The following is a 15514-nucleotide window of genomic DNA, read 5'->3' on the forward strand; positions in this document are numbered from 1 at the left end:
ACGGGACTTATACTGAGCAATAGTCATACTGCCCTGCTGTAGACGCTCAAACTACTTGCGGAATTCCTCTCTCAGTGTGATAGGGAGGAACTTTTCCAGAAATAGCTGAGAGAACTGCTCCCATGTAAGTGCAGGCGATCCGACTGGTCGGGTCAATGTATAATCTCTCCATCACCTCTTGGCGGAACCCGTCATCTGAAATACAGCAAAATCAACCCCAATGGTCTCAACTATACCCATATTCCACAGCACCTCATGACAGCGTTCAAGATAATCTTATGGGTCCTCAGAAGGTGTACCACTGAAGTGAACTGGAAAGAGCTTAGTAAACTTATCCAGTCTCAATAAGGCCTCAAAAGACATGGCGGGCCTATCGCCGATCTGTGCCGCAACAACTGGCTGAACTACCCCAACTGGCGGGGTTGCTGGAGCCTGATTCTGGGGAGCCATCTGCTCCGGAGCGGGAGTAGTGGGAGTTTGTGCTCCTCCCCTAGCCTGTGAGAGGGCTGGTGCCACTGGAAATGTACCATTCTGGGCCACGCCCTCCATAAGACTTACCAAACAGACTAGAGCGTCCTGAAGTACTGGAGTGGCTATGAATCCTTCCGGGACCTGAACTGGTCCAACTGGTACATTCTGAACCGGAACCTCCTCCTGAAGGTTCACCTGAGGTTCTTCAATAGGTGCAACTGCTCGAGCTCTGGACTGAGCTCTACCTCGGCCTCTGCCTCGGCCTCTAGCACGACCTCGACCTCGACCTCTACCCCTGGCCATCGTTGCCTCCGGGGGTTCTGGTCCCTGTCCATCAGTAGAGGTTTTACATGTTCTCACCATTTGCGAGAGAATAAGAGTAGAATGGTTCAATCATCGATGATAGAATAAAATTGCACGACATAATAAGAAACAAGTGATATTGTTCCTAAACTTCATAGCCTTTGAGAGATAAGTACAGACGTCTCCGTACCGATCCTTCAGACTCTACTAATCTTGCTCGTGACTCGTGAGACATATATAACCTAGTGCTCTGATACCAACTGTCACGACCCGAAGTTTCCACCTTCGGACCGTGATGGCGCATAACATTTCACTTGCTAGGCAAGCCAACGTTAGAATAATATTATCTATTTTTAAAATAATTTTTATATTATTAATAATCAAGGAAACAAAAGCCGAAGCAAAGTTTGAAACATAGTGAAATAATCCATAAAAAAACAACGGTGTCTAAATACCATCCCAGAGTTAGTGTCATAAGTGCACGAGCTTCTAGAATAAATACAAATAAAGGACTGAATAAAATAAAGTTGTCTAAAAATAAATACACAGCTAAAGTAAAATAGACGGGGACTTCAGAACTGCGGACGCCATGCAGTTATACCTCAAGTCTCCTCCGAGTAACTGAAATCCGAGCAAGTTTATGGCACGCCGCTGGGACCAACTCTGAAATCTGCACAAGAAGTGCAGGGTGTAGTATCAGTACAACCGACCCCATGTACTGGTAAGTGCTGAGCCTAATCTCGACGAAGTAGTGACGAGGCTAAGGCGGGTCACTTACATTATCTGTACGCAATATTAATAACAACAACAATAATAGAAATAAATCAGGTAACTCATCTAAAATAATTAAAGCCAACTCAGCAGTCATAACCAATTATCATTTCCATCAATTCTGTTGCAGCATGCAACCCGCTCTCACAATATATTCACATTCAGTTCTGTTGCGGCGTGCAATCCGCTCTCATAATATATTCATTTTAATCAAGTCTGTTGCGGCGTGCAACCCAATCCTCCAATATGAATTTTTCATAAGTCTGTTGCGGCGTGCAACCCGATCCTCCAATATATTTATTATAATTAATTCTGTTGCGGCGTGCAACCCGCTCCTCCAACATATTCATTTACCAATTCTTATAGAAGAAATTTCCCCAATAAATGCAATAATTAATATAAAATTATAAGACAACAAGCATACAATAATTATGATTTAATTATGAAACAAATAAAGGCAAATAGCAAATTATTATGAAAATCAGAGAGAAAATATGCCGTTTAATATTTAATATGCTAAATATCAAATAACAATTAAGGCACCTAATTCAAATAGCATGTAACAATTAATGCAGGAATTCAAAAATTAATATTTGACAAAGAATAGGAGAGAAATAATTTTTATAATAATTAATTCATGATTTAAAATAATTTATGATTTTTCAAGTAAGGAGGCAAACAATTAATTTGATGACGTATAGACACTCGTCACCTCGCCTATACGTCGTTCACATGCATTTCACATAACAAATAATTTAAGGGTTCTATTCCCTCAAGTCAAGGTTAACCACGACACTTACCTCGCTTTGCAAATTCCAATCAATTACTCGACCACAACTTTTTCTTTTAAATTTGTCTCCAAAAGCTTCAAATCTATCCACAAATAATTTGATGTACTCAATACAAATCATAGGAATTAATTCCATATGAATTTATAAATTTTTCGGATAAAATTCGAAATTCATTAAAATATTTGGCAGTGGGACCCACGTCTCAAATCTCGGAAAAACTTACGAAATCCGAACACCCATTCCGAGATGAGTCCAACCATACAAAAATTATCCAATTCCGATGTCAAATGGACTTTCAAATCTTTAATTTTTTTTTTTGGAAGATTTTATAAAAATCTGATTTTTCTTCCATAAATTCACGGATTCATGATATAAATGAGTATGAAATCATAAAATATAATCAACATAGGATAAGGAACACTTACCCCAATATTTTTCGGTGAAAATTGCCCAAAAATCACCTTACCCGAGCTCAAAAATGGAAAAGGGTTGAAAATGGGACGAATCCCATTTTTCAGAACTTAAGTTCTGTTTTTGGGACTTTTACTCTTCGCGAACGCGGTCAGTGCCTTGCGTTCGCGAAGCACAAATTTGTGTTGTCCCATTTTACACTTCGCGAACGCGAGGGCTACTTCATGAACGCGAAGCTTGCCTAGCTTGACCTTCGCGAACGCGAGATGCCCTTTGCGAACGCGAAGGCAATAATCCTGGTCAGCCTCTTTCCCTTCGCGAACGCGAAGCTTTGAACCTCAAGCCTTCGCGAACGCGGTCACTCTGCCGCGAACGCGAAGTACAAAACGTGCCAGCCCCAATTTGCTCTTCGCATTCGCGAGAGTACCTTCGCGAACGCGAAGAAGAACACACCAGAAGCCTGAAGTCTGCAGAAAACTAGATTTTCTAAGTCCGAAAATGATCCGTTAACCACCCGAAACCAACCCGAGCCCTCGGGGCTCCAAACTAAACATTCACTCAAGTCCTAAAATATCATACGAACTTGCTCGCGTGATCAAATCACCAAAATAACACCAAGAACTACGAATCGGACACCAAATCAAAGGAAATTTTCAAGAAAACTTTAAAACTTATATTTTTACAACCGGACGTCCGAATCACGTCAAATCAACTCCAATTCTCACCAAATTCGCCAGACAAGTCATAAATATTATAGTGGACCTACACCGGGCTCCAGAACCAAAATACGGACCCGAGGTCAATAAATCCAACATCAGTAATTTCTTAAAAATCATTAAGCTTTCAAGCTTTTAATTTTTCATCAAAATTCCATATCTCGGGCTAGGGACCTCGAAATTCGATTCCGGACATATGCCCAACTTCCAAATCACGATATGGACCTACCGGAATTGTCAAAATACTGATCCGTGTTCGTTTGCCCAAAATGTTGACCAAAGTCAACTCAGTTGAGTTTTAAAGCTCTATTTCACATTTTAATCCATTTTTCACATGAAAACTTTCTGAAAATTTTACGGACTGCGCACGCAGGTCGAGAAATGATAAATGGTGCTTTTCGAGGTCTTAGAATACAAAATTACTTATTAAATTTAAAGATAAAATTTTGGGTTATCACACTTGGAGTAACGGTAAAGTTGTCTCTGTGTGACCTATAAGTCATGGTTCGAGCCATGAAAGCAATAACTAATACTTGTATTAGGGTAGGCTGTCTACATCACATCCCTTGTGGTGCGGCCCTTCCCCGATCCTGCGTGAACGCGGGATGCCTTGTACATCGGGCTGCCCTCTTTATATCCAAATAATTAGTTGTCTTTGGTCATTGTAACCTAATTTATCCATTAGAAATGTACAAAAAAATCAGTTATAATTAACATATAAATGTTCTTCATATATAGAGGAGTTGTCCATTTAACATTGATAGATTGAACTATGGTCATGTATCTTTGAATAAACTTGAAAAGTTCAAGGACTTCAGTCATTGTATCTATATGCATGGTATGTACATTAGTCCCTTAAAAATGTAAGTATATGTGTCAATACATAAGCATGGTCTTGAAAGGCTATATTTTCCTAACACAATGTACAAAATCTGAAGAAACTTCACAAGAAAAAGTACTGATTATGCTTAGAAGGTTTTAGTCTTTTGCTGTATCAACATTAGCTTCATTGCTTTCAATAGTTCCAATGTTATTTGTATTACTTTGAAATGGTGCTGGGGATTTGGAAGTATCTTCAGCTTCCTCCTCCTCCTTTTTCTTGCTCCCTGATAGATATGCCAAAGCAGTGACTACATCGCTGATCAACGGACGAACACTGGCTTCCTGTTGCAGACACATTGCTGCAATTGCTAGAGCTTGGTACAGTCCCTTCTTTGGGTAGTTCCCTTCAAGCATTGGATCTACCATTAAGTGAAACTTTTTCTTGTCTTTGAACAGTGGTTGTGCCTGTCAAGCAATTTGTGTAAGAGCTTAACTTCTATACGTTGATCATGTAAAAGAATTCTTACAACGAAAAGATAATTACAGGTAAACCGTCCATAAAAGTCGTATTAGTAACCTGGAAAATCAAGCGAGTTGCTTGCTACACCAGGTTAACATACATTGATGTCACCGGGGCGGAGCTAGTATACATGTTACGGGTTCGGTCAAACCCAGTAACTTTGGTCCAAACTCTGTATTTGTCTTAATAAATCGATTGAATATGTACAAATTCTTAATTTAGAACCCAGTACTTTAAAAGAACTAGAATTTCGAACCCAGTAACTTTAAATCCTAGCTCCACCTCTGGATGTCAGTGTATAAAGTCTAACACAATGGTAGAAATTGCCGTCGTATGACAAGGGGGTCATTAGTTTAAGTCGTGGAAACATCTTCTCGTAAAAAAGTAAGGTAAGATTGTGTAAGATAGACCCAATGTGGTTCGACCCTTCTTAGGATCCCGCACATAGTGAGAATTTTGTGCAACGTTCTACCCTTTTATAATTAGTTTGGAATGGTTCATAATGTTTCAACAATGTTCTAATTGGAAGTAAAGAGTAATCTCATTGCTTAAGCATTTCATAGTGAACATTGAAATGTTGGAACTTACCCACTGAACAAGATTCTGTTCTTCACTTGGTTTTGAGGTGTCAATGACTCTTCTTCCTGTGATCATTTCCAAAAATACAACTCCAAAGCTGTAAACATCAGATTTTGTAGTCAATTGACCTGTGGAAGCATATTCAGGTGCACAATAACCATATGTTCCCATGACCCTGGTGGAGACATGACTCTTATCGCCCGTTGGCCCTAACTTGGCAAGTCCAAAATCCGAGAGCTTCGGATTGAAATTCTCGTCTAGAAGTATGTTGGAGGCTTTAAAATCGCGGTAAATCACCGGAGGATTAGCTGTTTCATGCAAGTATTCAAGTCCTTTTGCTGCTCCTGCTGCAATTTTCATCCTTGTATCCCAATCAAGTGGTTTCTTATCTGGATCAAGTTCTGCCAAACAAGGTGATTATAATTGGTAAATAATGTGAAAATAAAACTCAAGGCTCATGTTACTAGTTATGTTGCGCGAACTCTCCAAAAATGTTGTTGCACCAGCATTAGATCCTCCAAAAATGCAATAATTTTGGAGGATCCGACATGCACCTAGCAACATTTCTGGAGAGTACGAGCCATGTATCATTAACAATGCTAAAAACGGTTGGCAAAAGGGTAGTCCGGTGCGCTAAGCACCCAATTGGCTTATTATAGCGCTTGGGTTGAAGGAGCCCCTCCGGAGTCTGCACACCCACATTAAGCGCAGGTACCTACTGAGTGCGAGTGCCGAGTGACTGTGAGGTTGGAGTGGATGGGAGGACAGAGTGGTTGTTACTCTAAGAATATGCACTTGATTTCATTACTGTGTACTTCAGCTGACCTATATCACTGTCATGTAGTTTCTAAGAGATACTATATCCTGTTTCAATTGAACGTGACATGAATTAACTGTTTTGGCTTCAAATGTCGAACTTGAAACCATGCCTATTTCTTTTTTTTTTGGGGGGGGGGAGAGGCCGGACCACAAGGGTCTATTGTAAGCATCCTTGGCCTGCATTTCTGCAAGAGGCTGTTTCCACGACTTTAACCTGCGACCTCCTGGTCACAAGGCAACAACTTTATCAGTTACGCCAGTACTAAAAAGGGTTACTTGATGAATATGCAAAATTTCAAGTTGCGTAAAGAAAGTAAGAAATGGTGACATATCAATATGCATACCAAGAAGGTGATCTTCTAGTGAACCATTTGGCATGAATTCATATACTAATATTCTCTGTTCACCGTCTGAACAATATCCTACCAAATTGACAAGATTAGGGTGATGAAGCAGACTTAATATCAGAACCTCCACAAGAAATTCTCTAGTTCCTTGGAAACCATTCCTGTCAAGTTGCTTCACAGCAACATCCTTAAATAAAAAAATACAAAAAATAAAGAAGTTAAACCTTTTGATAGAATAATCATTTTAACTATCAAAATTTGAAGCAAGTATATTATACCGGAGAGATAGAGGGTGTGATTGGTATGAAGGAAAATATTTTAAGAAAATACGTCAACTTTTGGTGTTTGGTTGCTAGAAAATATTTTTAAAAGTTGACTTCTGTCGTACTAAACACACCCTAGAGAGAAAATCGAGGCGAGGAGAGTACCAAATTCTTGCTTTCAATGTGTCCCTTGTACACTCTCCCAAAACCACCTTCACCAAGCAAACGATCATTGTCAAAGTTTTGAGTGGCAAGCTTCAATTCTTGAAATGTGAAGATTTCAGCAGAAATGTTCCCTTTTCCAAGTTTTGCTATTTCTTCTGCTATGTACCTCCTTCTGCTGCTGTCTGCACACCAGCACAAGGATGATTATGATGTGAAAGCTGGAGAAAACTCAGGTCCTTTGGGAAGTTAATTGGTTTTAGAATGATAAAAAGGGTAGTCCGATGCAAGAAATATCCCGCATTAACGCAGGGCCCGAGCAAGGGCCGCACCCTAAGGGGTATGATGTAGACAGTCTACTCTGATGCAAGTATCGGTGGTTGACTCCACGGCTCGAACCCGTGACCTATAGGTCACACGGAGACAACTTTACCGTTGCTGCGAGGCTTCCCTTTGGTTTTAGAATGATAATGTGAAGAAAAATTATTCAATGAACTTCCAACATAAGCATTTTATTACGGTGATTCGACTATTTCTATGCTCTGACCTATAACCGTTTTCAATGAACTTCCAACACAAGCATTTTATTATGGCAATTCTATTATTTTTATGCTGGATGTCAACCTATCGTAACTTTTTTCAATGAAATTCCAACACAAGCAATTCACATGGTGGTTCAACTATTTTTATGTTGATCGTCAACCTATTGCAACCCTTTTCAATGAATTTCCAACACAAGCATTTTTCGTATGGGAGTTCTACTATTTTTATGTTCGCTATCAACCTATCGCAACCTCTTTTTTTGTCTAGACTTGGGACCGGCTAATTTGCTAAGCACATATAAGGCTAGTTTTTCAAAACAGACATTAATGTGATCAATTTATGTTTGATGTCACTCAAATAAAATGCATTTGATTCTTTTATGAAGCCCCATACCATTTAATTTATTTAGCAACTATGTTTATTTTGATGGTTAATCAACTCCGTTTTTTTGGTAGGATCTTGAATACCAAAGGCAATGTCTTTTTATTGATAAAAGAACAACAACAACAACAACAACAACAACAAATCCAGTGTAACCCACACATGTGGGGTCTGGAGAAGGTAATGTATACACATATCTTATCCCTATCTTAAGAAGGTAGAAATGTTGTTTCCGACAGACCCTCAGAAAAAGAAAACCATGCAAAATTGTAAAACATGCAAAGACAAAGCAATTCTAATTAAATTTAACAAAATTGGATGGCCAGAAATAATAGATAAAACCAAAGGGCAGACAAATTTTACCAGTTCTAAAAGAAAGATTGGATTGAGTTTTTGTGTTCTTGTGTTCTTGAATATTCTTTGTCAAAGATCTTTTATGAACAGTTTCTTCCTTTGCAACACAACATGTAAAGCAATTCATCTTCATTTTCTTCTTGTTACCCAATGTCATACCTAAGATTCACAACAAAAATCATCAAGAATGAGGTTCTCCTTTTTATTTCTTATTTTTCCTAGTCAGCGGATTTCGCTCATCAAGTTCTTGTTTGATCTTCTACCCGTAAGAACATCACAATGTTCGTCTTTTTGGGATTAATGTCCTAGTTGTTGCCAATTTAATTTGATCTTCCGCCCATTACAACACCACAATGTTCGTCTTTTGGGGATTAATATCCTAATTGTTGCCAAATTTAATTATGAAATTCCCAGATAGGAATCCAAGAGGAACACATTAATAAAGTTAATAATCCACATGAAGATGAAAATTGAAGCCCTTTGATTCCAGAAAGAAACAATTTTCTTTCTGGCCTTTTAGGGAATCAATAAAAAAAATATTGGTTAGGAAAAATGTTTGTTTTGCTTCCTTTGCCCTTCAGATAAAACGATTTCTGGTATGATAGGAATATACTTAAATTCATTTTGTTCCTTCTTTGGAGAATGTTACACTTGTCAAAGAAATATTTCTTTGAAAAGCAGGTAGAAATATTTTTGTATGACTAAATTGACTGGCCTTCTTTTATTTTACCTATGTTAATTACTATTTTTTTTATTGATGGGAAAGCAATAAACTGATTTTTATATTTATTCTCTGACTTTAATTAAAAGGTGACTTACTTTATCATTTACCTTCCATTTATTTCGGAAAATTTCAAAATGTACATAGATCTTCTCTATGCAATTTCTAATAGTATAGCTAACAAGTTTATTCTTACTTTTTTTTCGTATACAACAGCATTATATTATCTATTTCTTTATTTTTTTTCCCACCATGTCCGGTACTCACATAGTCACATTGGAGCACAACTATATCCGACAACTGCATTATATTATCTATTTTTTTTCTTTTTTTCCTACCGTGCACAACTATATCTGAATTCGCGACACACGTAAGGCTTCATTCGGGGGAAGCACTTACTATTCAAATTTTTTCTATACCCAAAGCTCGAACTGAGACCTCTGATCAAGGAAAAAGCAATCTATCCGCTGCACTACGATACTATGATCTTCTTTGTATATGATAATATATGAACTTTTGACCAACCATTTTGTAATGCTTTCTCTAATGCCTGCCGAAATGCCGGGAAAAACACTAAGCCTAAGTAATTCATACTAAATTGATATCGATAATCACAAACTTTAAGATTGTCTTTGTTCTACCTTTTCTTCTATGTTTTCTATGTCTTTATTGTTGTGAAATCCTCTTGTGAAATTATATCATCTTTAAGATTATATCAAATTTGTTGTTATTCTGAAGTGGAGAAGAAAAGATAATATACATTTATAAACATCATATCATATTTATATATACCAGAAAATACCAAAAGATACACAAACTAGTTTTTACGCACTAAGATCCCGCTATGCGCGGAACCAAAAGAAGGGCCGAACTACAAATATTTATTATACACAACCCATGCAAAGATGTTATTTCCACGGCTTACCGGGAACTCACGTCAAGGCTTCCTTGTAGTATTTATAATATACTACTAAATAAATAAATAAAGGCATCCCTCAGAACAAAGCTTCTCATCAATGGACATCAGGCCACTACTTTTAAATTATTCAGCTAGTTCATCAATGGGATAAAAAACCTCCAAACACTAAAGAAAAAAACAAGATACATTAAAAAAAAACGATACAAAAAGCATCTCACATTCAGACAGCGCTCGAGAAATTTACAGTTAGTCCAAGGCTTCCCTTCAAAATACATTAAAAAGCATCACAAAAAATAGAGAATAATTAGCACTTTAAAGTTATTAGTCTAGTATTCAGATTGGGGAAAAAAAGAGTTCAGATTTGAAATAGCAGAAAATAATTAGAATAGTAAATTGTAAACAACTACATGAGGTATGTAAGAAAATAATGCATCCCTCAGAATTAATTTTGTCTTCCTTAAATATCAGTCTACTTTTAACGTTAAATTTATAAAGTATTCATCACAGGGATGTAGCAGGAGTAAAAAAAAATAAGGAAAAAGAGAAAAAATGGAATAAATATCGCTCGGAATTAATTTGCTCATCAATGGATATTTCAGTCCACTACTTTTAAAACATAATTTTACTCGTCATAGCGATAATAATCCGAAGAAAATCGAAAGAAAAAAATGATACTTTAAAAACACCAAAAACAAAATACAGTGTACCCAAAACAAAACAATGAAAATCTAAGTTGAAAAAGATACCAAAACTGAAGAATCACCAACTAAGCACAATGATATTCGCAGAAAATGTAGAAAGCAAAAAGGAAAGAAGAGTGGAGACGGCGACTATGGAAAATGGAGTAAAGGGTTTTATATAGAAAGAAGAGAATGGGCTAAAGTGGAACTATAAGCCCACATCTCGATCCTAAGCCCTCTTACCATCTAATTTGGGAAAACTACAGTAGTATAACCCCTCTTAAAATGGGGTGAACAGTTACCCACACAAATAAAATTATTTATCTTTATCTATTCATTTATTTTTTTATCCATCAAACTAATTATATTTTCTACTCATAGTAGTTTTTGTTGGAAATTTTCTCTTTTTTCTCCAATTCTTTTTTATTTCTATGCTTCTTTTCTTTTTTCCCTTTTTCTTTCTTTTCTCCTTTTCTTTTTTCTCGTTTTCTTTTTTTTCTTCTTTCTCTTTTATTCATTTATTTTTGCCCAAATCGTATTATTGTTATTTTTTATCATAACTTATTTCATACTCAAATTTGACTCCTTATTTATTTATTTATTTATTTATTTATTTCTTTATTTCTTGTTCCTTTTCTAATTCCACGTGATTGCCATGCAAACCTTGATCTCCTTCCCTACAAATATCAGTACACACTCTACCATTATAAGTAACACAACCAGTTATGGAGAAAGAAAACATAATCTACGGTCACCAAATCTCCATATATACTAGTTAGAATAGATATGATAATAAAATAATGAAAATGCAATAAAAATATAAGTAGCAAAAAAGATTTCTAGTACCATATGATACTAATATGGAATACATGTATACCAACAGAGTATATGATTGCTCTAGAATATTGCAACAACTATATGCGACTATACTATTGTACCAAAATATTAAAGGATGCAATAAAAGTATGAGAAAATTACATGCTCGTATTGCAAGCTAAATATTCGCAAAACAACTTGCTCATTCTGTATACTAATAGGGTATATAGTTGTATGGGGTCGTTCCAACAATTGCCTATAAGTATAAAAAAAACTATTACATAATACACATAATCTATGTCCATCGCCACAAAAAAATTTCAGCACTGTAAATCATGTTCATATAAATAATTTTAGAATAGAATTCACTTAAAATGTAGCTAAAACAACCAAAAATATGTTCAAACTGCCATATGATACCAACATGGCATATAACTATACCAACATGTAGGGGTGTTCATAAAAACGCGAAAAACCGAACCAAACCGACCAAAAAACCCGATATTTTTAGGTTTGGTTTGGTTTTGGTTTTAAATTTTAAAAATCGATCAAATTTGGTTTGGTTTTGGTTTAAATAAAAAAAACGAACCAAACCGACTATAAAAGTAGCTATTTAAATTTATTATTACACCTATATATATGTATATTTTTATATAAAGTTTCTAAAATTTTATGGTACATATTAATCATTTGTATTTTTAGTCTAGTTCTTTGCTATTATAATAATATAATTATTTGCCTTCTAGTTTGATTGGTAATTTTCTTTTACTAAGTACAAGAATTTATTTCATGTTAAAAATAATTAATTTTTAATTAGTACTTAATTTATTCATCACTATTTGAGTCAATTATCATCAATATATCTTGGTAAATGATAGATTTCTGAAAGAGCAATTGGTTTGATAGCGTTATGTTAAAAATGTAGTCGCCAGAATATGCGTTTGGTAGTGTATGTCTCATATTTAAGAAAAATTCGATAAATAACCGAAAAAACTAAAAAACCGACAAAACCCGAATCGATAAAAAATCGACTTAATTAGTTTGGTTTGGTTCCAATATTTGAATAATCAACTTACTTGGTTTGGTTTCTTTTGTAGGAAAAAACCGACCCAAATCGAACCATGAACACCCCTGCCAACATGGTATACAGTTTTACTGATTAATTTCTGGCAACTATATGATTATACTACTATTACATAACACACATGCATAAAGAGAAAAATAAAAAAAATAGTGTACCACATATTAATATAATGGAGTAAAGTATTTCAAGATATTGTACTATATTACTATTATTAAAAGAAAATCAAATAGTGTACCAATTAAATGCAGCTAATACAACCAAAAAATGATTCAACTAGCATATGATACCAATATTGCATATAGCTATACTAATAGGGTATATAGTTATACGGTCTTTCCAACAACTGCATATAAATATAAAAACTATTACATAATACATAAAATCTATGTTTATAGGTACAAGAAAATCCAACACAGCAAAACATGATCATATAAATCATTTCAGAATAGAATTCACGTAAAAATGCAGATAAAACAACCAAAAAAATATTCCAACTACCATATGATACCAATATGACATATAATTATACCAATAAGGTATACAGTTCTGCTAATTAATTTCAGACAACAAATGACTATACTATTATTACATAATACACATGCATAAAGAGAAAAATCAAAAAATAGTGTACCCATATTAATATAATAATGTATTTCAAGATGTTGCACTATAATACTATTATATAAACAAACGCATAAAGAAAAAATCAGAATGATTACATAATATACATGCATAAAGGAAAATTTAAAAAATTTAAGATACTTTACTATTCTACTATTAATAAAGAAAAATTAAATAGTGTACCAATTAAATGTAGTTAATACAACCAAAAAATATTTCAACTTATATATGATACCAATATAGTATAAAACTATATCAACATGGTATACAATTGTACGCAAAGAGTTTTAAAAAAAAAATTTAATTCAATTATTAAACTGAAATAATATAAGTTGTCAATAAAAATTTCAAAAAAAATCTAAAAGGACCTAATTGTAAGAGTATACCGTTACATTATATAGTATACTATAATAGTGTATCATTGGAATGAATTGTATACCAAAATGGTATATAGTATATCATTTTGGTATACAATACAAATTCTTCTTCGCCAGTTCAACGCAATAAATTATACACTATTGAATTAACCAAAATGGTATATAATATGTTATTTTGGTATATAGAGGATTGGTTCATTCCTTCAAAAAAAAAATAGTATACTATTGTAGTTAATTATATACTCTTGAATTAATTATTGTATACTAATACAATATGCAATATACTATTTTGATATACAGTACAAATCTTTCTTCTTTGCTACACATAGTAAGCTGCTATGTGTAGTCTACGAATACAATGAAATGTGAATGAAAATGTTTCATATTTGAAAATGTAGATAACAATTGGATAAAAATTAGGACAATCTTTTTGAAATTATGGTATGCACAACTGGGAGTAAGGGTGTACATGGACCGGGTTGGTTTGGTTTTTACCAAAATCAAACCAAACCAAACCGTTTATATCGGTTTGGATTGGTCCGATTTTGTCAGATTTTTTGGATTTTTTTGTTACATGAATAATATGTCAATCTTACTTTGTTAAAGTTTTTAGCATATCATTTTGGTATACAGTACAAATTCTTCTTCACTAGTTCAACGCAATAAATTATACACTATTGAATTAAATATTATATACCAAAATAGTATGTAGTATATTATTTTGGTATATAGTACAAATTAGTTTTATTCACTATTTCAACTCAGTTTCAACCTAAGTTTTAAAAATCTACTCCAAATTTCCACCAAATTAACTCAAATTGCAGCCACAACCTCGTATCAAATATTTCAAACTAAATATTTTGAAGAAATTTTTTAAAAAACATGAGAACTCAATTGAAAAGTTGAAAAAGAACTCAATATAAAATTTTAAAAAAATCAAAAATGACCAAATTGTAATAGTATACTGTTACATTATATAGTATACCGTTGGAATGAACTGTATACCACAACGGTATATAGCATATCATTTTGGTATACAGTACAAATTCTTTTTCGCCAGATCAACTCAACTTTAACCCAATTTAAAATTTTACTGCAAAATCTCCACCAAAGTCCACTCAATTTAGCTACAACCTTCAATTAACATTTCAAACAAACCCAGGGAAAATTAGATAAAAACAACTACAAACTCAACAAATTCAATATATGAATTTCAAGCTTCAAGTCCATCAATAGTGGATTTAGCTTTTGCAAGAAAAAGAAAAAGACAAAAAGGGAAAAGATAAATTATGTCAAAGGACAAAAAAAAATAAAGAAAAGAAGATACGAGGAAAATAAAATTTCTTAAAAAAGCGTTTCTTGGCATACGTTAAAACAAAATTCAGTATTAGCTAATTTACTTTCTACATATGCTATTAAATGTGTGAGCATAAACATTGATGGATATCTTTTTTTATTTTATTTTAAATAAAATAAATAATAATAATAATAATAATAATAATAATAATAATAATAATAATAATAATAATAATAATAATATCCTTTTGTTTTATCCAAACTCATATATTTTTATAATATTCTATATTATTTAATAAATATTATATTATATTATTTTTTAATTAGTATTATTATGATAAGATGATGAGAAATATTTAAAAAATGTGATGCACTTAAAAGATATAAAAAGGTGCATGAATGAATCTAATGAGAACATGAGCTTTCATGTTAAACAATAGGAAAGTAAGAATGGGTAGAGCGGGTAAAATAATTGTGCGGCATAGGTATAAAATATAAAAGAAATGAACATGGGTAGATATGGGTAATTGTTTTGTCTTCTATGGGTACATAGCATAATTTACCCCTTAAAAATAAGGAAAAATTAAGAGACACATCAAACATTTACAGTGTATTTATTGTTTGTAGTTATATTTTTAGCAAAATTACTATTTATAGCTATATTTAAATTTTATTGTAAATCCATAAAATAAGAGATTAATTATTTTGAACTAAAATAAGAGAGAAATAAGCTCTCGTAATTCAGTT

The 15514-nt window shown here is 33.8% G+C and overlaps 1 protein-coding gene and 3 non-coding genes across 4 annotated transcripts; all 4 read right to left on the minus strand.

Moving 5' to 3' along the window:
* Nucleotides 1-4224: 4224 nt before the first annotated feature.
* LOC104102114 (probable serine/threonine-protein kinase PBL23) lies at nt 4225-8547 on the minus strand. Its single transcript, XM_009609738.4, has 5 exons — nt 8263-8547; nt 6979-7160; nt 6548-6737; nt 5394-5785; nt 4225-4750 (listed from the first exon to the last, which is right to left on the minus strand). Exons 1-5 carry the CDS (start codon nt 8408-8410, stop codon nt 4442-4444), a joined length of 1221 nt encoding a protein of 406 aa, XP_009608033.1. The 5' UTR covers nt 8411-8547; the 3' UTR covers nt 4225-4441.
* Nucleotides 8548-9963: 1416 nt separating this feature from the next.
* On the minus strand, nt 9964-10043 carry LOC117278202 (small nucleolar RNA R21). The gene has a single exon (XR_004508524.1). It is a non-coding gene; the product is annotated as a small nucleolar RNA R21 (small nucleolar RNA).
* A 280-nt stretch (nt 10044-10323) lies between these two features.
* Nucleotides 10324-10405, minus strand: LOC117278204 (small nucleolar RNA R21). The gene has a single exon (XR_004508526.1). It is a non-coding gene; the product is annotated as a small nucleolar RNA R21 (small nucleolar RNA).
* Nucleotides 10406-10452: 47 nt separating this feature from the next.
* Nucleotides 10453-10533, minus strand: LOC117278203 (small nucleolar RNA R21). Its single transcript, XR_004508525.1, has one exon. It is a non-coding gene; the product is annotated as a small nucleolar RNA R21 (small nucleolar RNA).
* Nucleotides 10534-15514: the final 4981 nt, after the last annotated feature.

The sequence above is a fragment of the Nicotiana tomentosiformis genome, chromosome 8 (assembly GCF_000390325.3).
Source record: "Nicotiana tomentosiformis chromosome 8, ASM39032v3, whole genome shotgun sequence".
Classification (NCBI taxonomy): domain Eukaryota; kingdom Viridiplantae; phylum Streptophyta; class Magnoliopsida; order Solanales; family Solanaceae; genus Nicotiana; species Nicotiana tomentosiformis.

Coding starts and splice junctions, on each gene's coding strand:
- LOC104102114 (XM_009609738.4), bottom strand. CDS start 8,410: ATGACATTGGGTAACAAGAAGAAAATGAAGATGAATTGCTTTACATGT. Junction 6,738..6,978: donor ACATTGAAAGCAAGAATTTG/GTACTCTCCTCG, acceptor TTTTTATTTAAG/GATGTTGCTGTGAAGCAACT. Junction 4,751..5,393: donor AACAGAATCTTGTTCAGTGG/GTAAGTTCCAAC, acceptor ATTGCTTGACAG/GCACAACCACTGTTCAAAGA.